General features: G+C 40.9%; 1 protein-coding gene across 2 annotated transcripts in view; it reads left to right on the top strand.

The window, feature by feature from the left end:
* The window catches only part of galnt2 (UDP-N-acetyl-alpha-D-galactosamine:polypeptide N-acetylgalactosaminyltransferase 2), a 119,507-nt gene that overhangs the window by 54,948 nt on the left and 38,896 nt on the right, over positions 1-25,663 (top strand). For both annotated transcript variants that reach the window (XM_017710143.2, XM_017710144.2), the window contains exons 2-3: positions 11,352-11,439; positions 18,075-18,228. In XM_017710143.2, the coding sequence (XP_017565632.1) occupies positions 11,352-11,439; positions 18,075-18,228 (242 nt within the window). The remainder of the gene's footprint in view (positions 1-11,351; positions 11,440-18,074; positions 18,229-25,663) is intronic.

The following is a 25,663-nucleotide window of genomic DNA, read 5'->3' as shown; positions in this document are numbered from 1 at the left end:
TTCCCCCCCACCCCCACCTGTCATCAAGTGAAAACGTTCATCTGATAACATGTTTGCCTCTGAAATATGACACGGTATGAGAGAAAACTGCATCATCATTTCTGGTTCATGTTGACTTTAGGCACCATCTACTGAAAGGTTCTTTAGGGAGCCAGAAGCAGCTCTTCAGTGGGGCCCATTTTGGCACCTTTATTTCGAAGAGTGTACACAGTGCTGATATCAGCTCACAGCAGCAGTCAGAAGGTGCCTGACTAATACCGTGTGCAAACAGGTGGAGTTCACTGCTAATCCTGGCATTAGTATTTCTGTGTGCTGTAGGTTGGGGTGGTTTGAGATGAAAGATGGTGACTGTGTGTCTGAGCAGCGTACTGCGAGTCATGAGCTCAGAGGCTTCAGAGGAAGGACACATCTCACCTGAAAAGCAGCTTCATGAAAACAACAGCGCACTGTGTGGAGTCTGGACTGTTGGAAGGTTCTCAGCATCGCGGGTGTTGAGGGTTTTTTGTTGTTTCTTTCTGTGCTGTATTCTCTACAAGCTTTGTGAGAACAAACGACAAATGCTTTCCATTTATTTTCTACAGCTTCTTTGTTTTAAAAGTGCAGTAAAAAAAAAATCTTTTTTTTTTTAAAAACCTCCAGTACAAAAACTTGAGAACAGGCAGCGGTTGTGTGCAGAGAGCATGTTTAAAAATAGGGATAAACGTCGAGATGAGGTCAGCCGTCCTGTACGGACAAGCCGAGGAGGCTGTCCGTGCACGCTTGAGTTCAGACCCTGCAAGTTTGGATGACTGAGTGGGGGGTGGGGGGTGGGGGGGTGGTTCTAGGTGAAAACTTTCATATTATAGGATCTTTTACATTGCGTTTGAAGGTTCTTTTGAGGTGGAAAAGAGGTTCCTTAAACTTCACTTGCACATCTTCTGTACTCTATGATTAAAAAAAAAATGCAGTTCTTTTGATCATGCATAAAGTGTGGTAAGATCAAATAGCAGTTGATCTGTAGGCCATAAGCCCACTCGGATGATCTCGCTCCCTCTGAAAATAGTAGCAGGCTAAAGGTAATTGTGTAAGTAGCCCATATTTATGTTTAAAAACGCCTAAAGGTGTGTAATTCAGGTCCAGAAACAAAATCCTGGGAAGGGTTTTTGTGCTTTCTGGACCTGAATTACCCACCTCTGCCTCGTATGCATAACCCAAATGCTGAACAATATCGTTAATCGTCTCTCATAAGGCTGTCGGATTGTCCAGTATACGCTGTTGCCACATAATCTGCATCCCTGCCTGATTACATTGCATTTCATTTTACGATGCTTGCTAATCTGCCCACTCATGCATCTTTTGTCATCGTGTCAGTAGTTTAGCTTGGTGAAACACAATCAGAGCTGCTCTAATGTTGGCCAATCATGAGCGGCAAAGCAGTGTTTAATGCAGAAACCGCTATATAAGCAGTCTTTAATAGTTTTAGAGCGCACAGCATTAATATCTCTGTCTACTGGTGAATGGGCAAAACCTGCTGAGTGTTACTGTCCCTTCAATATAGCATAAGGACATAGTTCATAGCCTATAGCTGAATCTCAAAAAGCTCTCTACTCCCTGTATGGCGCTCTGTATAGATTGTGAAACTGCCTTTTACACCCAAACGATGCACTAAATGTCAGGTAGGGAGGTGTGCGGCTTTGACTGAATATAAATGTCTCTCCTGCTGACATGTAGTGGACTTGGTGTGTAGCTGTAGCTGTTCACGGAATGAACAAAGCTGTCATTTCACAGCCTACGTGTAGTGCACATTACCAGAGATGCAGGGAGCCATTTGAGATGGAGTCTATATTTTGCCCTGCTTTGTTCATTCTATTGTTATTGTAATGCCTATGGAGGGCTAAGAATGCTATCATACAGCAAGCACAACTGCTAAGGTAGATAATCACACCTTAAAGCTCTGTTTTCACGGACAAACCGGTAGAATAGCCTGCCAACCGAGCAGGGAAGAGTGCAAAATACACACACAGGTATTATTGGGGATTATGAATGTTTTGTTACTGATCAGCCACCCCTATTAGATGCCAACAGGTGCGGTGAGAGTCGGGTTGTGCTGGCTGGTGGCGGTAGACGCGATGTTCTATGCACATATGTGTTGCAAATCAGCCAGGGACTCAAATCAGGTAAAGATAAAGGGTGACACTTTATTTGAAGGCTACCTACATAAGGGCTTCATGACGCATTCATAAGCACTAAATAATGCGTTTATGAAGCACTAGTTGAACATTTATTAAGTGCTTATGTCGGTTCTCGCAACCTGACATAAGATGTTTTATGAAATAAATGACATTGTACTGACATAATATGAATAAACCTTGAACATCTTTACAGCGCTAAACATTTAAAACACTAGACATAACTAGATATGTCAGCATTCTTAAGATGACATTGTACTGATATCAGGTTAAATATGCCTGGAAACCACCCCCTCTTCCCTCCATGGCACGGATAAGATGATTGATGCAATTATGTATAGGGTTTAAATATGTTTAGTGCTGTGAATATAATACTTAATAAATGTTCAAGTAGTGCTTCATAAACACATTATTCAGTGCTTATGAATGCGTCATAAAGCCCTTATGTAGGTAGCCTTCAAATAAAGTGTTACCGATAAAGTTAGCCTAGTGAGTTGATCAGTTGATCAAAAAAGGGGCTCTGAGGAACCATTAAGGGTTCTTTTAGAAGCTTTTTGTGGGAGGTTGTTGAGTCAAAAACGGTTCTTTGTGGTTCCATCTTTATTTTTAAATGCCTAGACAGACAATATGTACAACATGAGTGAAGTAGCCAGAGTAGCAGCACGCTTCAGAAAGAGGGACATCACCCTTCCATAGCAGAAGTACCATCATCTTTTAGAACTGATTTCCAGCTCATTCGTGTATCTGCGGAAGCCTAAAAGTGTTGTTCTGTATCAGTTTTAAGGTCGTTGAGTGCTGGCTTTATTACATATAGACCAAGAGTAAAGCAGCTTTTAATAGTTATATGTCTAGGTCAAATATTTGGAACTCTCCCGTCTTTGATATTCACCAGGCTCTGCTTATTAGAACGTAAAGAAAAGTAGTTATGAGAACATCAGCCCATTTTGTGCTGTGCACTGTCAAATAAATAATATTAAATGGGCCTGTAGGCCAATTTAGTTATTGAAAGTCAGGTAGAAAACATCTTATTCTGTGCAGCGTGTATTCCTTTGGCCTTATTATGAACGTCTACCTCAATATGTAATGTGCTGATGGAAAATGGTTCTCATTTTCTGTAGCCGCCTACCTCTGGTTTGGATTCGGTTTTTCAGAGTGAGTGTTTTGCTCCTGTCGTGGCACTGCTCTGAGAAAACTCATTTGTTCCACTCTGTAGCTCTCAGTAATGAAGGGATTAAACAGCGCCTTTATTTTTGGTGCAAAGTAACATTTTAGCAGGTTCGAATCTGATGGCGATGACTGCTGGAGTAATATGATATGCCATCTTTATCAGTTGAGCCTGTAAACATTTTAAAGACTTTAGCAATACTTCCACTAAACTTAATTTGCCAGTTCAGAATGATATTGTCATGGCTCCAGTTCATTCACAGGCATATTAAATCTGACTTTAAGGAGGACAGCTCTGCAGCTCAGGGCTTTCAGAAAATACATGCCGCACGTCAGTCTTACTTTGTAGCCTCGCTAAGCTTCTTGGAATATAGCCTATGAAAGGATTTCTTCAGGAAGCCTATCTTCGTCTGAAATCACTTAGATTACAGACTGGTTAGATGCCTCCAGTCAGCCTGATGGCACTGTGATTCGTCAGCCTAGCTGAATGGTCCTCAGTGAGCCAACACCCGAAACATCCTCAGTTTTGAACCATGCCAAGTGTTTATTGTTTAATAAGGAAAAACTTTATTAAGGAAAGACTGAGTTTGTGTTTTATCAGCAGCGCATGACGGTGGTGGTGTTATCCATGTGTTATGTGGCTCTGTTTTAAGAAGATGAATGTACCGACAAACAGTTTGCATGACTGATGAAAGTCTTCAGGACTGTTGGGATCCTGTGGTCCGTTATTTTAGAAGTGGAACGACAGCTGTTAGTTAAAGCGTAGAAATTCAAGAAGTGATATCAAAAGGGCTTTTAGTCCTTATCCTTGAAATTCATGCTCCGTTTGAATTAGATTTGTTGGCAGATCCAGTTTTTCCCCCCGTGACTGCCATGGGAGATATATTTTAGGTGACAGCTTAAGTGTTTACTTTGTTTCCAGACAATAGGTTATATGTGAGGGGATGCGATTTCAAGAGACCTTCATTTAACACAGTCAATAAAGATGATTCCGGTGCAGTTTCCTCTGCCATGTTTCATTGATGAAGTGGTGTATGTTGGATCATGGGCAATTTCTGTTTTATTTTTCCTCCAGTCTTTCTACTTTGTGTCATTCTAGTCTAGTCTAGTCTAGTCCTGGACTGAACCCTTCAGTCCAGTATGTTAAGGGGTACATCGGCAAGCATGTCCAATAGCACGGCTGAAAAACCAGCCAAAAAACAGCAGGGTGCAGTTCTATGCTTTTACACCGCTGAAAGCTGACCGATGGGGGGTAATCATTAAGATCAATAATGCGGGGGCTCCTGACTGGTGCAATAGGCCAAGAAGGTCACGTCCTATCTCTTGGAACCATAGTCGATTCCTGAGTCTGAAAAATCACAGCTGGCCCTGCTTCCATTGGGTGGGATGGAAGGCCTGGCTGCTCTGTTTCTGTCAAAGCAGAGATGTATTAGCTGATTGTGGGTGTGTATTAGGTCACATACTGAACTGAGCTGTAAAGCTGCCAAATGTGTGCGCGACCGATTAAAAGGTGATGTGTGTAGCATCTACAGCATTTGTGTTTACCCATACTGATATTGATACATTACCAGTAATCTTTTAAGACTCCTAAGCTTAAATATTTTAATTTTTATGTTTAACCATTTCATGTAACAGTTTTGTGATGTAGATTTTTGAGGCATTAAATGCTTCAGACGTCTGGTTCCTATCGATATCACTGTGAACAGTTCACAATTCAACTATAAAAGTTTCTCTTGAATGGGGTGTTACACATCAAATCTATCTGAAAAATGTTTACATATTAAGGGTGTAAGTCTATAGAAGCTTTGAAAATCAGCAGAATGTCCCTTTAAATATCCTCCTGTCTAGTTTACTGGGGGGGGAAACTCCACCCTAAAGCTGAGCTAGTAACTAGAAACTAGGCTCCAGCAACCCCCTGTAACCCTGAGGGATGGTATATTTGTATCAATAGGTATTGGGCTGATCTAGCAGAAAATACTGGACCGGAGATCTGATGTGTTTCTCCCTGTTGGGTAGTAGAGTGATTGAGTAGTTAGATGCTCGTTTTAAGTAAAGTGGTGGTGGTTGGTTAGTGTAGTGGTTAACACCTTTGCCTTCTACGCTGTAGACTGGGGTTCAATCCCCGACCAGGGCAACCTACACTATACCAATAAGGGTCCTTGGGCAAGACTCCTAACACCACCTTGGCCTACCTGTGTAAAATGATCAAATTGTAAGTCACTCTGGATAAGAGCGTCAGCCAAATGCCATAAATGTAAATGTAAGTAAAGTGCTTCAGTTAAAAGTTTTTAAAGCTGAAAACTTGAAAGCTTCAAAGCTTAGTACTTTTGAAAGGAAAAAAAAAATTCAATAGCTGTTTCCAGGAAGTGGTATTGTGCCGTCTCTATAATCTTCCAGATTCTGCAAAGCCTAACTTCCTTAACTGAGGCCTTGTAAAAGGGTCACCCAGAGTTCCAGGTGTTTGTTCTCAGACCGGCCCGGAGGACAAACCTCTTGTTCTCCTGAGAGCTTTGTTTATATTCTTAAGCAGCATCCTATCTCGTACTGAAAGTGGATGCCTTGCCTGTGCCAGCTGCATCTCTCATTCAGTACACATTCATTGAACCATCTGTACTGGGATATGAAGAGCTTATTATCTGTCTGCAGCACATAAATAACATATTTGGAAAATTACGTTCCATTTCATTCAAACGGACATTACTTTAACCTTGCCCTCTGGGTTTGACATGATAAATACACTGATAAGCGACTTTACCTGAGTGCTGTCCAGCTGAGCCGTGTTGTGTCCTGATGCTTGGGAGTTTGCTTGGCTGGGTGTTGTGCTCCAGATGCTGGACCGAGAGCAACACATTCTGCCTGGTCTGTGTTTATTTTCCTCCTCCTCACCTGCCTTTTGAGTTATTACCAGCCGTGTGCTGTGTTGCATGCTTACTCTTTGGTTGTTTGTTACCTATTGGCTTGGCCTTTACCCCGTTGTCCGCATACCCATATTTTCCATTATTTGTTATCAGTGCAGGCAACATGAATGAATTATTGCGTTTTCTACAGCCCTGAGTTGAGTAATCCTCACCAGCTTTCTGCTCACTGTGGACCATGGTATGTTCTGGCTCTGGAGAAGTCCTGTCTGCTGTAGAACCTGATGAGTGAAGTCAGCTCAGATGGTTTGAGGGAACAGATTGCGTTAAACCATTTATGAAATTAAATTAAAACGTTTAGTCTTTAAATAATTCCCTGAACTGAGTATGAACAGAACATGCATTTATTCATGCATGCATCGAGATAATCGTTTATAATCACATCGCAGCCCTCTGAATCCTAATCAGATCGCGAGGTGCCTAGATTCCCACCCCTAATAAATAAGGTGGAAAGACATGCCCAATATGCAAATACGTGGTACCAAGAGGGAATAGGAATGATGCGAGTTTTACTGAAGGAGGTTGAATTGGCTGAACATTTATCAAATAAAGCTGAGAAATCTGTAATAATCCAACCTCTTAACAACTGAATCAGCTGACCAGCCACTCCTGAGGGCGTCCAGACTGCTTTGTGTTTGGCTGCCATCGTTTTTAACAATTCTGTGATTCTCAATAGGCTACAACAAGGAAGAGTACATTACGTAAGGAGTCTGTCATTCATTGCAGGTGTGGATGTAAAGTTAGAAAAGGGGAAATGATCCAGTCTTGTATGACTGCATTTGACAAAATGACAAAAAAAACCCAATTCATTTGAGTTACTCTGAATTTTTCAGTTTACGTTACAGTAACTGTTACATTCTGCAGTATTTAAGTTGTGTTAACTTTATTATTTGAGATGTGTGGGTAGGTTTTACAATGTAGCTTATGGATCTCTGTAGATTTTACTTCAGTACGGATGGTGTGGTCAATCCAAGCCATTTAGTATGTATTAGATTTAGTACATATTAGATGTAGCATCTTCGCCGTTTGTAGATATCCAAGTATTTTTTGCATTTCCAAAAAAGTCGCCAAAAGAAAGCGCAGTTCAGTGGTTCCATCAACTTGTGAAGATGACGTGACATGCTTATAGCGAACTAAAGTCTCCCTCACTGTATACAGTGGAGGCACTCGAAGCTTCAGTAGCTCCTGTTAGAGCAGTTTGAAAGCCCTCTGTCAGCTATACATGGCTAAAGCCCAGACAGTACAGACAGGCCGGGCGGAGCGGGCAGTGGCGCATTTAATGAGGCCTGTCGCTGCCCCTCTTTGCCGCCACCCACCCCTGCGATCGCCACCTCAGCAAACAGTTCTGAGAGGATTCAGTGCCAAACACATGACTGTCATTTCCGCTGTAGCAGCACTTGGAAAAATGTTTCCATTAAGTTTTCTTCTTTATTTCTAAACCCTTTTCTAGCCTGTATTTCAGGTATTTTTTTAACGCATGGGTTTCTTTCCAGTTCTTTATTTATATTTTTATAAAATATACGTTAGAGGCGGCAGAGGGAAGCACCTTTAAGAGTGCTTGCATGTAAGACTACTTTAGAGTACTCAAAGATTCCACCGGTGCATTTGTTTTGAGGTGTCAAGGTTAGTGCCTTTGAGCATTATTGACAAAGGATTATTTTTCACTTGCATGCCCTACGCAGACTGGATGTGACAGATGGTGGCTGCTGATATGATACCGTGTTAAAGAGTCAATGTTCTGGATGAATGGACACACTCGGCTGTAAGCAGGACACCTTACTCTACCATCGGTCTAACCTGGAGTCTGTCTCGTGAAGCTCAACGAGACGGTGTTCCTGACTGACCTTCAGGGCCACAATGCCTAACAATTGCAACCGCACTCATTTTCTACGACAGTGATTAACATCTTTCTCTGTTAACCCAGCTGGTTTAGTCAAGCTGTGATTAATTCTCATCTGCATATGCTTGAAAGCATGACATTTATGGCAAACGGCCAATCGCAAGAAACATGAGTACGAGTCAAGTGGCTTGTTTTTTTTAAGAAAAAGAAATCACACTTTTGTAAATAAGTAAAAAAGCAAAGAGTTTATCTCTGTAAAAAGCAGTGCGGTTGCCATTGCCACCGTATTGGTTCTTATTGGAGTAATAATTGCTTTTTCTTGATATCTGTGTAGGCTGACTTGATTTCCCTGTTTAAAAAACGGGAACTGAAAAGGACAGAAGGGTTCCACCTCCGGCAGAAGTCAGTTCTTCATTGGACCAGGAGCTGTTTATGATCCTAAATCCTAAACTCGACCTGCCCTGGAGCAGTTTAGGCAATCATCATGAGCTGTACCCTAGCAAAAGTGATTTGCGAGACCCAAAATCCAGGATTAGGCCTTAGAAGTGATTTGCTGGGAGGACGTAATGCTTAATTTTGAAGTGAAATTGATTGAACTGTTTTTATATTTCGGGGCCTATGAATTTCACAATGAGGAGAGCAGAGAATCTGCTATGAGCATGAACTTCATCAGTAATGAGTGTAGGTGTACACAACTTTAGAACAGCTCTGGTGACTTAGTGAATGAACAAATGAAAAAGTGAATGAGTTTGTATAAGTTAATGAGCGTATTCAAATATTTTCTGTGATTTATTTGTTTTAGGGTGTATTTGGAGTGGTTATTATGCTTGGAAGTGCAGAAATGAAGGATTTTGTGCTTATAAATCAGCTTGAAATCTGGACTGGATAATGCTGAAACTGGATTAACTACCCAGTTGCCAGATATTTGCACTTTTATGGTTTCCCAGATGTGTCTTTTCAGTTTCCATTTTCTTAGTATATGACTCTACTTGGTCCCATAACAGTGTGTGTCTCATCATAAAAACGCTGGCATTTATAATAAAACTGCTTGATCAGTTTTGTATACAATAGCTAGATGATTATGAACCTGATAAACAAATACAAAGCTTACCCTTTTTGACACTGAGGCAAAAAGAAGGAAAGCATTAAAGAAACTCTGGGATTCTGACTCTAGAGATCAGAACATCTCTCTGATTTGACTTTTAAATGACACTTCAACTAGCTCAGTGAACTTTCATCTCAGGAACAGAGGCAGGTCTGTAAGAAGTTGACTCATGCTTGTGTTTTTGTTCTCTTAGAGTTACGTCTTTGCTGGTTTACCTAAAACTACTGATGTACTTCATGTTCAAATGCGCTAGATAACATGCGCACTTAATATTATGAGCACTTAAAGGTGAATTTAATGGATTTCTTTTGCCGTGACCTCATTGGCTAACACGTTTTTGTTCTATAGGATTGGGCTTTCATCTAACTTTTTATTTGTGTTGACAGTGTCTTGATTGTGATTATATACAGCAAACCCAATTCCCGAGAAGTTGGGACAGCAGGTAAAATAAAAGCAGTTATTTACAGGCATTTAACTGAAAACAGCACAAAGAGAGATTTAACATTTTGTCTTATCAGCTCCATCAAATTTGGTTAATAAAGGTGAGATCCAAATGCCAGCAGCACATTTAAAACATTTGAGACAGGAACAGTGTAAGATGAGGAAGCTTGTGGAATGATCAAAACGACCTGTTTCGGAACTTTCCACAGGTGAATAGGCTTTAGGCTTGTGGCATGCACTCGCCCCCTGGGCCCCGATGACAGCCGCGAGAGCCGGCAGGAAGGCGGGGCCCGAACACTCGGCGGCGACGAACCTCGGCGAGGATGCCGGGGAGAGAGCCGCAAGTGTGGAGGGGGCGGAGTGCAAAGCCCCAGCTCCCCCGACGGACTCGAGTCACCAGAGTGACGACGGGAGGAGGGGGACGACGCTGGTGCCGGCTACGAGAGGCACCAGAGGAAGAAGCAAGTCCTGGGCTCTGCTGCCTGGCCCCGTCCCCTGTTACGCAGCAAGCTTGCTACGTTCGACCCAGGCTGCCAAGTGCCAGCTGGGGGGGTGGTAACGGGGAGGCGGAGTGGCGAGCTCTCGTTCCCTCTCGGCTCTGGTGCTCTGCTGCCCTTAAAGAGAGCCAGCTGATGCTGATCTGGCTGGCAGCGTGAGGGCCTTTAAAAAGAGCTGAGAGGGGCAGAGTGAGAGAGGGATGAGCAGCAGCAGACTGAAGATTTGAAAAGGCGCTGTTGAGGAATAGTCTGCAAGTTTAAGAACAGCGTTTCTCAATGCACAATTACAGGGAATTTGAGAATTTCAGTATTTAAAATCCATAACATTTATTGAAAGATTCCCAGAATCCAGAGAGAACTCTGTGCATAAAGGCTAAGGCCAAAAACCAGCATTGAATGCTCATGACCTTCAAATGCTGAGACAGCCCTGCATTAAAAGGCAACATTCGTCTAACGAGTATAACCACAAAGGCTCCAGAATGCTTTAAAAAGTGGATGAAATATCAAGCAAAAATGTCCAACATCTTCAGCGATGGGTGCCTTTGGTTCCCGAAGGAATACTGCATGCTTTTAAAAGAACAAATGAGGTAACGCCATAGTAAACATGTCCTTGTCCCAACTTTTTTGGAAAATGTTGCAGGCATCAAATTTGAAGTAAGCATGTACAAAAAACAATAAGGTTAATTGTTGAAACATTGAAATATCTTGTTTTGTTTGGTTTCTATTGAATATGGGTCAAAAGGGATTAGCAAATCGTTGCTGTCTGTTTTTATTTGCATCTTTCCTGCTGTCCCAACTGTTTTGGAGTTGGCTTTCTACATAGATTGGTTTGGCTCAGATGAATGAAAGTTCTCAAGCAGAACTTTTTTCAATGCTTGCTGTGCCAGCCTTCCCAAAATAACCACAAACTCTGGACTTTAGAAGTGACTTCAGAAGAAAAAAGCCATTATATTTTAGATTGTATAGAAATGGTTGAACCCTTAGAGATCAGATAGTACATTGTATGTTTTTTTTTCAACATGTAAAGAATCCACATTTTTATTATTTATTTTATTTTTTGTGTAGCCCAAATAAGCAATAAGCTTTTTGATCATTTGTAAATACTTTGTTTCGTTTGAAATATGTGGAGTGCTGAATAAAGCTGTTATTGTTGTTTGCTGCTGGTTTTATCTATTTTTGTTGAAGTACTTAATATTGTTTTTTGTTTTACCCCTTCAACAGGATGACTGGAGTGGGTTCAATTCAAACAGAATTCAAGCACACGTCAACACAGACGACAGAGCCCATAGCATGGAAACGCTTCCTCCTGGTAAGAACGCACCTGAAAGGCTCTCTGCAATATTATTAGTCTTATCGTTATTATCTAGATTAACACTAACTTTTGTAGCAGGGGTCTTTTGCTGTATTCCAGCTCCAGACATACCTGAGTGGTGTATTTGGCTACAATAGAGGAAAAATGTGAACTCAGTTGGGGGTCTTTGAGGACTAGGTTGAAATTCGCTATCTTGCATGACGGGCTTGTACACACTAGGGTCTCTGCTGTGTTTCCGTTCAGTGGCCTGCAGCTCTTTCTCTTCTGTATGCTGCATGTATATGAACTCACTCAGGAAGATGAAAAATGCAGCATGTTACGGCGGTCCCCAGGCTGATCAGCCAGGCTGAAACTCCAGCCCTGCTCTTACCAGTTCGTGAGCCAGGATGTTCAAGCCAAGGCAGATCCAATTTACTGTGTCTTAAGCCTTGGGTGCCAGCATATGTTGACTTTTTATAGTATGCACCGCAGTTCTTGCAGACGTGCTATGTGGTAGAGATGTAAATTGGAGCATGTTTATGTTCTGAGATGACACCGTCTCTCTCTGGAACTGCGGCCCTTAGAGCGCTGCTCCAATTAGTTCATTATACACTTTAAACTATGAGTTGCGAGCCAGAAGTAGGGAAGCAGATTTCTGCATTGTTGCATACCACATGATGTGCTCCCCATCTGTTGCTGTTGCTTTAGGGCCCAGTTTCAGGGGATTATCAATAGTCAGTTTTGTCTTTGTAAGTTCCTTTTGTTATTTAGGTCAGACAGCCACTTGAATTCGTACCGAGTGAAGAATTCATGCAGCAGCACCTCGTTTCCGTCGCAACAGTTGGTTTGTGACGCAAAGGCAGTTCTGCTTCATTAAAGGAGAGGACAGGTTTTCTAATTATAGGCAAAGCCTTGCATTCGGTTTTTATGTTTGTTGAAGCCATTCATTTGCATATTGAAGATCTACTGAAGACCTACATCTAAGTTGAGAGACTTGTAGCACGACTGTGGCTTAAAGGAAGGAGAGAGAGAGAGAGAGAGAGAGAGAGAGGGGGAGGAAAAACAAAGCATTCCTAACAGAGACCACATTTTCGTGTACAGACTAATGGGATTAGGACAAATAATTGGGTTTAGACGAGTTGGGTTTAAGCACGTTATGGTTTAGTTCAGTTCTTACGACCTGCTCCCAGTCCTGGTGTTCTGTACTCATTTTATTTTTGGTATGCTAATTTTTTATTTATTAATTTTTTTTTTCTTGGCACAGAGCCAGATTATTGTTTCCAGGATCCTGTTGAATTTTTTTTTGCTCCTTCCTGTTGTTGTCTTAGTCACATTTGAAACTGAGAGTTGTAATGTTCATGTAAACGTGACCACTGTGCATTATGTGGGCCATTACTCACGAACCATGTACAGAACAGATCTAATTTATTAGGTGAGTATATTTATATAGTGTTAGGGGTGGGCGGTAAAAGTATAATGTGTAATACTTCGTGACATATGATGTGCATCACAATATTTTGTTTTCCTGAGGTTCAATTAGTGGAAAAAGGAATGTGATGCCGGATGCAGGAAACTGTCTTAAAAAAGAAAATCTTGATTGTGTCTTTTCTTTTAATGAACTAATTTAATTAAATTGTTATTCTTTAAAAAAATCTTATGGATTTTCTTTATTCCTTCCAGTTCTAATAACGTGATCTATCTGGGGGAAAAACAATTCTTAAATTTCACCATATCTGGTGAAAATGTAACCTATTGATATTCTACATGACAAATAACATGTAACATTGAAAAATATGTTTAAAAAGAAAATAAATTTTGTAATTTTTGTTTTAATTTTCTTAACTTTTTAAAAGACTTTCATAAGAGAATATTTGAGTATTTATTTATTTATTTATACAAAAACTGTATTTAAGACCTTCCTCCCACAATCCAAAGACATGCATTCAGGCCAGTTCGACATGGTAAATTCCCCATAGGTGTGTGTGTGTGTGTGTGTGTGTGTGTGTATGTCTGTCCCTCTTCCCTTTGATGGACTGGCAACCTGTCCAGGGTGTATCCTGCCTTCCACCCGATGACAGCTGGGGTAGGCTCCAGCACCCCCGCGACCCAGAAGGAGAAGTGGTTTAGAAGGTGTGTGTGTGTGTGTGTGTGTGTGTGTGTGTGTGTGTGTATTTAAGACCTCTTTTAACAATCGTTCTTAAAAAGAAATGTCTTCTTAAAACACGCTTATGCAGTTTTCACGATTCTGACATTCACCCGTCTTTTGTTATTTGGGATTTGTTCTGGGTAAGAATTGAGTTTACACTCAAGAGCAGACAGGTATGAACAATTCTGTGGTTTAAGAACATCTTAAAGAGAGTCTGACTGACTGTGTCCATCATAGCCTCAGAAAAGGATATTGTGACGTAATTCATTATGATAAATGATGATGATTTTGTCATATTGCTGTAGTAGCGGGTAAATTGGTATGATGTCTGTTTAGTGTGTTGGTTTGTAGTTTATAGTGTCTGGTGTGAGTTGCTCTGGTGGTCTGCTTGACTGTTAGGTATTGTGATTTCTTTGTTCTGTTCTTTGCACACGTCCAGGCATTAGAAATCTTGCACTAGACTATGTTGAGGTGGACCGTGAAGGCCACCGCCTAGCGGCTCTGTTTTGTCTTGAGCAGTTAATTACTCTGATGACAGCTCTGTCTCCCTCCACCACAGGACATGCCATTGACCCCTTAAAAGAGAGTCCTTCAGAAGTGCTGTTCCAGAGTGCTTCCACTGTGTTCTCCTTAGGTGTTATACATGATAACGATGACACACTTGGATACAACAGCTCTGTCTGAGCTTTGTCACTGTCCATTTGACTCAACATGCCCAGATTGATTTTCTGTCCTTTGCTACGTGCCTGACTGGGGCTGGACGCTGGTAAACAAATTGCATCATCTGATATCTGTAAAAATGGACACAAGTGCAATACATAAACATCGTTCTGTCCATTGTTATAGGTAACAGCATGTCCTGCACTGTCAGTCATACAGTGTCAGTGTACAGCATCTCTGTTGAGATCTTTGACAACCCAACATAGTTTGAGGCAAGTACACTGCCCTCCACAAATATTGGTAAACATGAATCATGAAATAGATGATTTTCTCAAGTCTGTGTGCCCCAATAGTTGGCACACATCAAATTTCTTATGAGCATAATCTAAATGAACTGTATATTCATTCGTTCATGTTTTAAAGTTCACTTGGGCAATTAGGACCACTTAAATGGTCAGCCATGCCTTTCTGTTTCACTGGGTTATAAATATGAGGTGACACCAGCCAAATTCCCTCAGTCATCCATTACTATGGATGAAGGACTACAGAAAAGAGCAGTGCAACAAGAGGATGTTGAGCTGTGCAAATCAGAAAATGGCCACAAGAAAATAGCTAAACAGTTGAAACTGCACATTTCTACTATCAGGGCAATAATTAAAGTTTATAGTAAATGGAAATGTTAAGAATCTGCTAGCAGGAGGACGTATGTCTGTACTGACCTCACGTACAATGAGGAGGATGGTTTGAGTGGACAAAGAATCTTTTAAGGATCACAGCTGTTGAATTGCAGACATAAGTTAGGTCTTGGGGTCCAAACTACAATCCAGTGCCACCTAGATATCCACTAGTTGATTGGGGGTTTTGCCAGAAGAAATTTCTGCTGTCAAGGACCAACAAACTCGAGCTCCTACACTTAACGTTACTGGAGTGATCAGTGGGACTGTGTTCTCTGGTCAGATGTGATCAAAATACAGCTTTTTGGTAAGAAGTACCAGAAGTGAGTTTGATGGAGATACAAAGATAGCTATGCAGAAAAGTACCTCATCCCCACTGTGAAGTGTGGTGCTGGATCTGTGACGTTGTGTGGCTGTTCTTCTTCTGAAGACCCTGGACAATTTATTTAGATACATCAAAGACTCCATGTACCAGCAGAAATAAAATCAGTGCCTGACCGTCTCAGCCAGGAAGGTTAAACTGGGCCAATTTGGATCTTCCAGCAGGGCGATGATCAGAGCACACCCCAAAATCAACACAACCACTGTCCACAGAATCAAGGTTATGCCGTGGCCACTCCAGTCTCCTGGCCTAAACCCGCAGAGTGGACCTCAGAATCTGAAGGTTCCGGAAGAGGTTCTGTATAGAGGAATCATCTCAGATCTCTTGCCGTGTGTTCTCTAGTCTCATTAAGCATTGCAGGAGAAGACTCAGCTGTTATCATTACAAAGGATGGAAAAAGGGGTGCCAACAATTGTGACATACACAGATTTTAGAAAAATGTTTTTCATGATAAAAATGTAGGTTTTTCTTTGAATCATTATACTTCAAATGAAGGTTAGGTATTTCTGTTTTAAATGAAAGTTCTAAAATATAAGCTATAAAAGTGCCAGTATTTGTGGAGGGCACTGCATCTGATGCAGTTTATATGATCTCAATCATTATATACACACTATATATATATATATATATATATATATATATATATATATATATATATATATATATATATATACACACACACACACACACACACACACACACACACACACACACACACACACACACACACACACACATACATACATACATATATACACACATTATATATATATATATATATATATATATATATATATATATATATATATATAATGTGTGTATGTATGTATGTGTGTGTGTATATATATATATATATATGCCATCAGATGAGTACAATACACAATCAAAAACTATAAATACAGTGATATTTATTCAATGTTTCTCCCATTGCACTGCACTAAATCCAGTTTGCCAGGACTAATTATACTCTTTGTAATCAAACATACAGTAGTTAACTGTATCATGGATACTAATGGTATCAATGATTCAGTGATAAAAGCGTACAGATGTGCCCTGTAACTGTTGCTTTATTCATTTATTAAACTGATTCTGTTTAGACACCGTGCTATTGTAGGCACAGAAGGCTTGGGCCAATATCCAGTGTCAACAGATGTGGTTAGATTTGATTGTGAGTCATGCCATTTCAAGTATAGGGCAACATTTCTTGCACGTTTTTTACATTTCAAATGAAAAATCTCAGCAATATCACGCTTTCAATCTCATACTGAAGTGCATAATCTACAAATGTCTTTAAATAGAAGTTAAATTAGATTCGCTTTTGAAAGCAAGTCCGGACAACAGCTGCTGCACATGCTCTTAAAGAAAAAGAGTTTGACATTCAACTCCTACTTCAGTTTGCCTCCTGCTTCCTGAGTGCTTCTAATAATCTTCTTAACCTTGCTTCTTTTAGAGGTCTGTTTTCAAACTACCTTGGATCATGTTTAGTCGAGCGGTTGGGATGTGGTGGTTTTCTGGCTCGTGGCCATCACTCTAACTAACCCTCCTCCATTAAAGATTGCATTGATTCATCTTCCTCTCTTGTTTGATTTAAGCGCAGTGTCAAAAACGGGCAAAAGTTCAGTTGGTACATTGGAACATGGTTCACTTTGGAATAATGCTTGTGTGTGAAGGGCTGCCCTTATTACTTCGTACCCGTTTTAGGCCTTAGCCACTGAGTCATATTGGCTTTTTCCTGGATGGTTAGCATCAGTAGCAGATCACTGTTAGACAGACAGGCTAATTATAATGCAAACGACACCTACCACAGGCCTATATTAATTGCCTGTGTGCTTCTGTTAAAGAGTGATAACAGAATTGAATTCCGTCGTATGTTTCACAAACCTAATTATCATCACAGCTGTCTTCTTGGATTAATCAATAATCCAGGCAGCTGATTTTACTCGCATGGACTTGGAAAATGTTATTCCAGAAAAAGAGATGTGCTGACTGGTATTTCAGTAACATAGGATTGCAATGGTGAGCTTTACATTGAGGCCAATTCACACGTGTCTGCCAAGTCTCCATATCACATGATGGACCCAAGCTTGGAGGGTGAGGACTAGCATATGCTTGCTCAAAGTGATGTGAAGCACCAACACATCTTTTCCAACTGCTGCTAACATGTCAGTAAACAGCTGAATGCTCTTGGAGGAGGTAACCCACATTGGCTGTCACGCCCACCCAGGGAAAGTAAGGCTAGTTATGCACTCACCATGGTGTCCCAACGATGGGGTCAGCGTTTAGACGGTTGTGCCACTATTTGGACTAAACCTCTTCAACCATATTCTTGTGTTTTGGCTTATTAAATACTAAGCATGAGTTCCAAATGTTTCTAAGTTACCAGTACATAAAGGAATTGAATAGACCGCCCACTTTCTTGCTTATTCTTTTCAGGCAAACTGGCATTGGTCCTTTAACGTATGTGGAGATTTAATGGACAGCTGTAATAGCCTTGCTTTAATACAATATAGTGATGAGGAAAGTGTCTGACAGCTTGATGGTGTCTAATGATGTATCCTGTCATTGTGCTCACACACACTGGAACAGATTAGTGGAAGTTATCTTCAGCTGTAAGAGCCGGTTCATTTATTTACATGGAGAGAAGCCAATGCAAACATTCAACCTTCCCTTAGAACATACAGCCATCTGCTTACTTGGAGAATTTATGGTGGAAGAAAGTAAATGCCTAGCTGTTTACAGTACACCCTGACATCCTGTATGTGTGCTTGTTTTGTTTTGTTTTGTTTTCCAGGCAAAGTGAGGTGGCAGGACTTTGACCAGGACCTGTACGTGGGAGCTACAGTGGTGAGGCCGGGACAGGATCCCTACGCCCGAAACAAGTTCAACCAGGTGGAGAGCGACAAACTCCGAATGGACCGTAGTGTCCCAGACACTAGACATGACCAGTACGTATTCCCAGCCCATTCACTTGCTTTCTGGTCAAATAGATCAGATTCTGCAACTAGAGATGCAACAGTTATTTAAAGTGTCTTAGTTTTAAAAAATAGATTTGTAAAGATTTCAGCAAATACCGAAGGTTTTGATGTCGATATTGGAAAAGAAGCTATCTTTACATTACTACTACAAAAAAGAACTGTGCATCAGAAGTAATCGATCACAAATCATAACCAAACAAAAGCTGTGACGTTACCCTTGATAACACATTAGTCGGTCTTTAATAGTTTTTCAAAGTAAAGAGAAAAAAGCAAGACAGTTGTATTAAATATGTTTTTATTAATGCAGAAAAGTACTGTGCAAGTGATTTATTGGACTTTTTCCAATACATTTTCCAATTTTTTCCTGCAAAAGTGCGAGCAATTCTGCAGTTTAAGAACACGTCATAAATCTGACAAACGTCTTCTTAGGACCTTTCTCAAACACAAAAAATGAGGCCCATTTTTAATTGGAATTCTAGATTATTACTGTTGCTGTGCATTCTCATAATAAAATGTTGCCAGCATAATACCTAGTTTCTGGTATTTACCTGTTAACTTGTAGATTTGTACTTGTATTTTTGCATTTATTATGATTATTACTATGTGTTAGTGTCAGTACACTGCTTCTGTCCTTTTTGAAAGAAACTGTGACAGACACATTCTTTCAAGTACAGAAGTGCTTTAGTTTGAAAGTGGATGTTCTTAATTACAGAAGATACCGTGCAGTTTAGCCCACTTCTCTGTAACACTATGCAACATTGAGCAACATGTTCCTGACTTTAGTTGTCGCTTAAGTGTCTGTTGCCCACCGCAGATGAGGCGAAGTGCTCTGACTCTGCAGCTGATTTCAACACATGAGGAAGCCACATCACCAGACCAGGAGAAATATAGAAGAATCGCCTTTTCTATCTAATTGCACAATCAGTCAGTTCCTTTTGACTTTTTCTGAGTGTTCCTTGGTTCTTCGTGACCTTGAGCTGTCTTTTTTGACGAATTAAACAGAGCAAGGCTGTTCACTGTGTTCTGTCTGCAGCTTTTCCTCTTCGCTGTATGCACTACTAATTTGGGTCGCTCTGATTTTACACATCAATGTTTTCTGTGAAGGCAGAGTCTATTTATAGTAAGCCTGGCTAAAGCTTACACAATAGTGAGACAATTAAGGAGGTGTAGGCAGCATGTTTTTCTTTCAATTAGAGTAGTAAAGAGTGGGTGTTGTTCATTTCAGGCCTTTCAAATGTGTTTATTCTGCACCTCGGAAAAGAGTTTCTGAAAGACCTCATCGAATAAACATCTAAAGAACAAAAATTAACGATATGTGCATTTCCTGAAGGAACCGCAAGAGTGCTTGAAAAGAGCTGCAAGTGTGTGTGTTTCTGTGTGTTTCTGTGTAGGAGAACACCACTTCCTTAGGTGTGTGTGTGTGTGTGTGTGTGTGTGTGTGTGTGAGAGTGAGAGAGAGGGAGAGATGTATGTGTTGGTGGGGGGGGGGGGGGGGGCAGTCGGGGGGGTGTCATTCAAATGAACTGTCACTCTGTTATTATGCAGCTCTTAGTGGAGAAGCCTTGTTTGAGCCCGATTTGCACCCTCTGAACAAACAGTCATAACTCAGGAAATGTTCACTCTATTGCTTAACCGGGTAGATGGTGTGAGATTAGACCCCTTGAGGATTATTTTGGTGTAACGTTGTGTGTATTCAGAAGAAAATGTCTGAGTTATGACGAGTTAAACACAGAGAAAATCTTTAAATAAGCAGATTCTGATTTTGAGAAATTTACATGGAAGTGAATGGGGCAGTTTTTTGTGCCTAGTGCCAAACAAATGCTCATAACTCTAAAGCTAATTGATAAAGTGATGAGATATTTTGAGGTTTCAGAAATGACAAGTTTCTCTACCATTTAAAACTGAAATGGAGTTTCTGGGTGAAAGTTTAAGGATTTTAAAGCAGATTCCCTGCGTGATCGGCTGTGTCTGTGAGACTGAGTGGCCTGCTGTGACGTCATCGATGTCAGCTAGAATCTGATGTTCTGAACATTCCGCCGTTCATTCTTATGGGAGGTTTTTCATTTTTAAACTTAATTTTATTAAAAACTACCAATCCGATCGGCTCCAAACATACAGAGCACAAGTCATAGAGCTGAGACCTTCAAAGCGCAGTTTGAAGGGAGTCTGTACGTTAACCGGTTCGGGCTGTATTAATCGCACAAGAGTGCGGAAGAAGAATAAGAAGAAGTATGAGAGATAACAATAGAGATAACAATAGAGATAACAATAGAGATAACAATAGAGCACTTCTTCAAGCTCTCTAATGATTTTAAGACAGGGCCCTGATTACGTCCCTTTTGTAGATGGAAGCAGAGATGAGCTCTCCAAGACCTGCTCAAACCATTTGCCCCGAAGGCTTATCACTTCTACTCCACATTACTGGGGAAGTCATTGAAGTAAAATATGGCCCTTAGGAAATGGTCTAATGAATAGAAATGAGAATATAAAGAAGCTCTTTTCTCATTGAGTGCTAAAGATGTCTCCCTGTCAGACAGAATGATGAGACGATTGTGTCCTTCTCTTAGGTGACGTAGGCGGGATTTATTGTGTTCTGAAGTGTTGCTTTAGCAGCTGACTTTACACTAGATGTTGGAACATTGTTGTAAGGGTTTGTTCGCATTCAGCTACAAGAGCATTAGAGAGGTCAGGTACTGATATTTAATGATTACATTGAGCCACTCCAACTCATTCCAAAGGTATTTGATTCAGCTCCATCAGTCCAGAGAACACAGGTCCACTGCTCCACATGCCAGGGGGCTTTATACCCCCTCTAGCCAACGCTTGGCATTGGTCATGGAGACCTTAGGTTTATGTGCACCTGCTCCGGAGATTCCGATTCAATTTGAGTTCTTAAATTCACTAATTAGGTGTGCAGAGGAGACGTAGTAGGTGGGAAATGGCTATAAGACTAGTATTGGGAGAGAGAAAAAAACAATGCTGTAATAGGCTTTAACATCTTCACAGCCTGTACTGCATGAACTGTCATCTTAACCTTCAGTACCTGCTCCAGCGCTCTAGTGTTGTTGTGTCGGGTGAATCTTAAAGTCTCTTTTTACTGCTTGCTTTCGGGTTCAGCCTCCTTGCCAGTGTTCATGCTGAAGGATGTATTGCTTTTTATCTTTTATGCATATATGTTGTTGAACATCTGCAAACACTTACCTGTGTGCACTTCTGGCAGCTGTCCGTTTGAAAAATGAATATCATGCATTAATGTATAAGATTTAAGAATAAAGCTCTTATTACTGGGTTAAATCAATAATGGTAAATGTCAGGGAAATGTGTCCTTTCTACAGTGGGCCAGTTGTCTCCTATCTCAGAAGTGTACAATGATTAATGGTCCTTAAAGGTCCTTAACTCAATGTTTTGTACCATGAAGTTTTGAGAACTTGAGCTAACGTGCCTACCTGCCATGTAGCAGGTAGAAAATGAATGAATAGTTGGTCACGAGAGTGACTGAGCTTGAGCCGTCAAATTTGGAGATACTATATATTGACTACTAGGATACAGGATAGGAAGATTGGTCACTTTAATGGCAGAAAGGTCTACATGCTCATATGTTCATGCTGTTTCTATTGCTCCCTGACTTTTACTAAATTAATGCAAATTTTAGTGTGACATTGAGATCAGTAGTAGATCAAGGCACAAGAAAACTTTGAGTATTTCTACCTCGTAAAGCAAATGGTGGATATTTTTGACCACATACATTAGAATGTTTCATCGCTGTGAGCTGGATCACTTTTTCTTGCTATTCCAACGAGCTAGGCTTTTGGGCAGCAGGTGTTCAGGAGCCAACTCGCCTCAATTGAGTATTTCTACCTGGAAAGGCCATAGTAGTCATTTTTTCTGTATATATTAGACAGTGAGTTTTTTTCCCTGGTATTCCAGCAAGGTTATGGAGTAGTTCACTCACCTCATCTTATGTATACAGAATATCTGGAATAACTGGCAAATCCAGCTGTCTGGAACAGAATAAAACAGTAGCAACAGAATGGAATAGGTCAGACTGGCAAAAATGGTTTTGGATGGCTGCACACATATGGTAAGTGTGACACTATATCTTGACTGAGATGAATCTTGAGCACTTGGGCAGCTATTAGGGAAAGTATAGGGTTAAACATGATTGCTTTTATGTTTTTTGTGTTCACATGTGAATAATTCATTTGAAATACAGTGCTTTTACAGTAAAATGCTGTGAGTCAAACATAGTTTGTGTAGTCAACTAGTATGTCATGGTTACGGAATGACGTTTGACATGCATATATGCCCACATAAATGTATATTTGTTTTGTTTGTCTGTCGCTCTGTCCGTCCATCCCTCCGTCCATACGCACTACCTCAATGGCCCTTCTAGTAGTTACGTAATCATGGACTTAAATGCTTGCACTCTAATACTTGCATACAATAAACAGAATAGGACATTTAAATTGCTAATAAAATTAATTGCTATTATTTTTATGGCCAGTAATCTTAAGGGAATATTTCATGATCATGATAGGCTTAGTGACATTAAGGGTGAAACACCAGTATGTACTGAAATTGGTCCAGCTACAGTGCTAGGCTCTTTTGCATAGCATTTACATAATTTGTATGTCATTTTTAAAGCTAATGTCTGCTAGAAATCATCTAGAGTTTTTTTTTATTATTATTAAAAATATTTTTTTAGACGTTTTGGCATTATTTCGGCAGTTGGACTGCTTTGGCACTAAAACACACTGCAGTACTTTCCCCACATCCTACAGTGTCTCACTGTTTTGATTAAGGAATAAAATGAACGGGTTTCTTATGTATCCTTGATGTCAAAACTGTGCAAACACGGTGATGCGAAGAGATAAATCTGTAGCACAGTCCTCATTGCCGGTCAGCGTCACTGTTTATCTGTTGTGTTGCTGCTGCAAAGTGACTTTAGTTTTACGCAACCCGCTTGCTCAGCGCGTGTCGTGTCCTTTAGGAGGCAGCTTGGCAGGGAGACAGCAGAGTCTGTTTGTTAGTCAATGCGCTTTGGACTCGTTATTATTATTGTTTCTCTTACAAGCTGCTTAAGTCTGTTTAGCTGCAGAACACTCCCAAGACTGCCTGATTTACTGCTGACATGCAGGAAGCTTCATCAGGAAGAAAGATGCCCTGCCACCAGTGCTGTACCAGATACCAAGTCTTTTCTGAGTATCACATGTCTGTCAGCCTTCTGGAATTAGTCTCCTGGCACTGCCATGATTATATTACCAGATTTAAAGATTCTGAAACATAGGAAGCTGCTGTGTGTTGACCAGTCAAGTGTTGTTGCCCAAATAAACACACTGCATGAATGGAATAGGCCGGGGCCAGATATTGGAAGAGGGATATTCATTAGGGATGTGTTTCCAGTTCAGTTCATGTTGAAATCACTACTATTTTTCCATCCTACCCACCCAGAGAGAATGAGGCCAGTTGTGCTGACTTGGACTCCCAGTTAAGGATGGTAGTAGCATCACCCGCAATCAAACTTTCGATCTCCTGGTGATGGGGCTGGTATTTAAACGGCTGCGCCACTCAGGAGCACCTTTCTTTTGTTATGAGTCTTCAGCTGTACAGCTGCGCAGGGCCTTCATTGTTGTATATTGCGCACATTTTTGAAGGAAGACCGGTCTGGACTGCAGGGAAGGCCAGTCAAGCACATGTGCTCTCTGATTACACAGCGTTTCCGTTGCAACATGTGCAATGTGGCTCAGTATTGCCGCGTTGAGATGAGCAGGGACACCCCAGATGAATTCTAAATGTCCTCTAAAAGGCATCATATTGCTTCTAGCTATGTCCGTTGTTAAGGGTGCCTGCACATATGTGCAAGTTACCCACTAATACCTCCACTAATACCACAACTTTATACTTACACCTCCAACTACAGTCTGGCTGGTCCTTTTCTTCTTTGGCCTTGAGAACATGACAGCCATAAACAATTTTAAGAGTTAACTCTTCAAACCACAATGCATGTTTTCACTGTGCATCAGTCCATTTCAAATGAGCAAAGAAATCAGCAGCGTTTCCTATCGGATGTAGCAACAGGTGGTGTTTATTGACAACAGTTTTCCATGTGGTGATCGTCATAGAAACGTGGCAGTTTTTAATACAGTGCATGGTTCTGATGATGCAGCCATCATTGCTCATCTAACTCAAAAAGGTCTGTTTCCCTTTGCCCATTTGTGCACAGTGGTGCATTTCTGTGCTACTGATTTATCTAGCCTCTTAACACTCGCACCTGAAAAAGAAAGCTGTAGGCTTGTGATGATTTTGGCTCAATTGATCTTTTTTTCTCCAATACTTTTAACAGATTAGCTGCTAGAAGTTTTCACAATCTATCCAAGCGATTTTCCAGGTTGAGAACGCTGATGGAGAGCTCAGGTGATTGACTGTGTGGGTGATCTGGTAATGTGAGAGGGGAAACGAGTCAATCTTTAGCCCTCCGATTAAGCTCTGAAGTGATCTGAGGCCTTCCGATATTTTACTCAGTCTAACTAAACGAGTGCTTCAAACAGCAGCCAGTGAGAAGGCTAGGAAAGAAAGGGAAAAGAGGCGAAGAGAGTGGAGACATGTATGCCTGCCGCATGTGCGATGAAGACAGAGCAGCTGCTTGTTGAACACAGAGAGTCAGTCTATTCACAGTTAAACAGCCAGTTTAAGATATAGTAGTAAAATATTCCTTCAGCTCTCTTGTGATATCTGCGTTTCTTAAACACATTTATCCACAGTTTGCATTGTTGACACACTTGTGTGTACACAAAAGCACAAACGGGGCCAGTTTAGCTTTGTCTCACGTGATTTGGGGTTTTGAGTGCGCTCTCATAGCCCAACCTTGTGCGTGTGTCGTGTGTGCCCTCATGACAAAGAGACAAGAAATTCGCAAAAGACTGATGTTGAGTTTTTAATTCTGTGAAGAAATCAGAATCAGCTGTAGAAGTTCATGATCAGACCACCTCTATTCAGTTGTGCTGAAAAATATCCTTACTTTTTCTGACATCAGGTTATTATTAGAAAGTCTCTTGTCAGGATGGTGTACTTTACTGTCTTAAGGAAACCTGGTTCACAAGTGGTGTTTGGCCTTTGTCTTTACAGTCTATATATCACGTTGACCTTTTCAACATTGTGTACAGGGCAGCTTCCTCTTGCCATCTGAGTGAACAGTGGATCTCCAGGAACAGGGACGGCCCCAGTCTCTGTAGAGAGTCTGTTTGGTTTCAGTGATGGACAAAGCCAAAACCTGCTGTGGCCAAAACCTGCTGACACAAAATGTGGTAACCAGTTGCTCAGTAACACCAAAGTCTTGGAAGACCATATGTCTTACGCCAAAAGTCTTCTTGTTATAAAGGTGTTTAGAGTGAGAAACTGTTACTGG

This window comes from Pygocentrus nattereri, chromosome 5 (assembly GCF_015220715.1).
Source record: "Pygocentrus nattereri isolate fPygNat1 chromosome 5, fPygNat1.pri, whole genome shotgun sequence".
NCBI classification, from domain to species: domain Eukaryota; kingdom Metazoa; phylum Chordata; class Actinopteri; order Characiformes; family Serrasalmidae; genus Pygocentrus; species Pygocentrus nattereri.
Note: the sequence above shows the minus strand (reverse complement) of the source record. Positions and strands in the feature narration are given on the sequence as shown.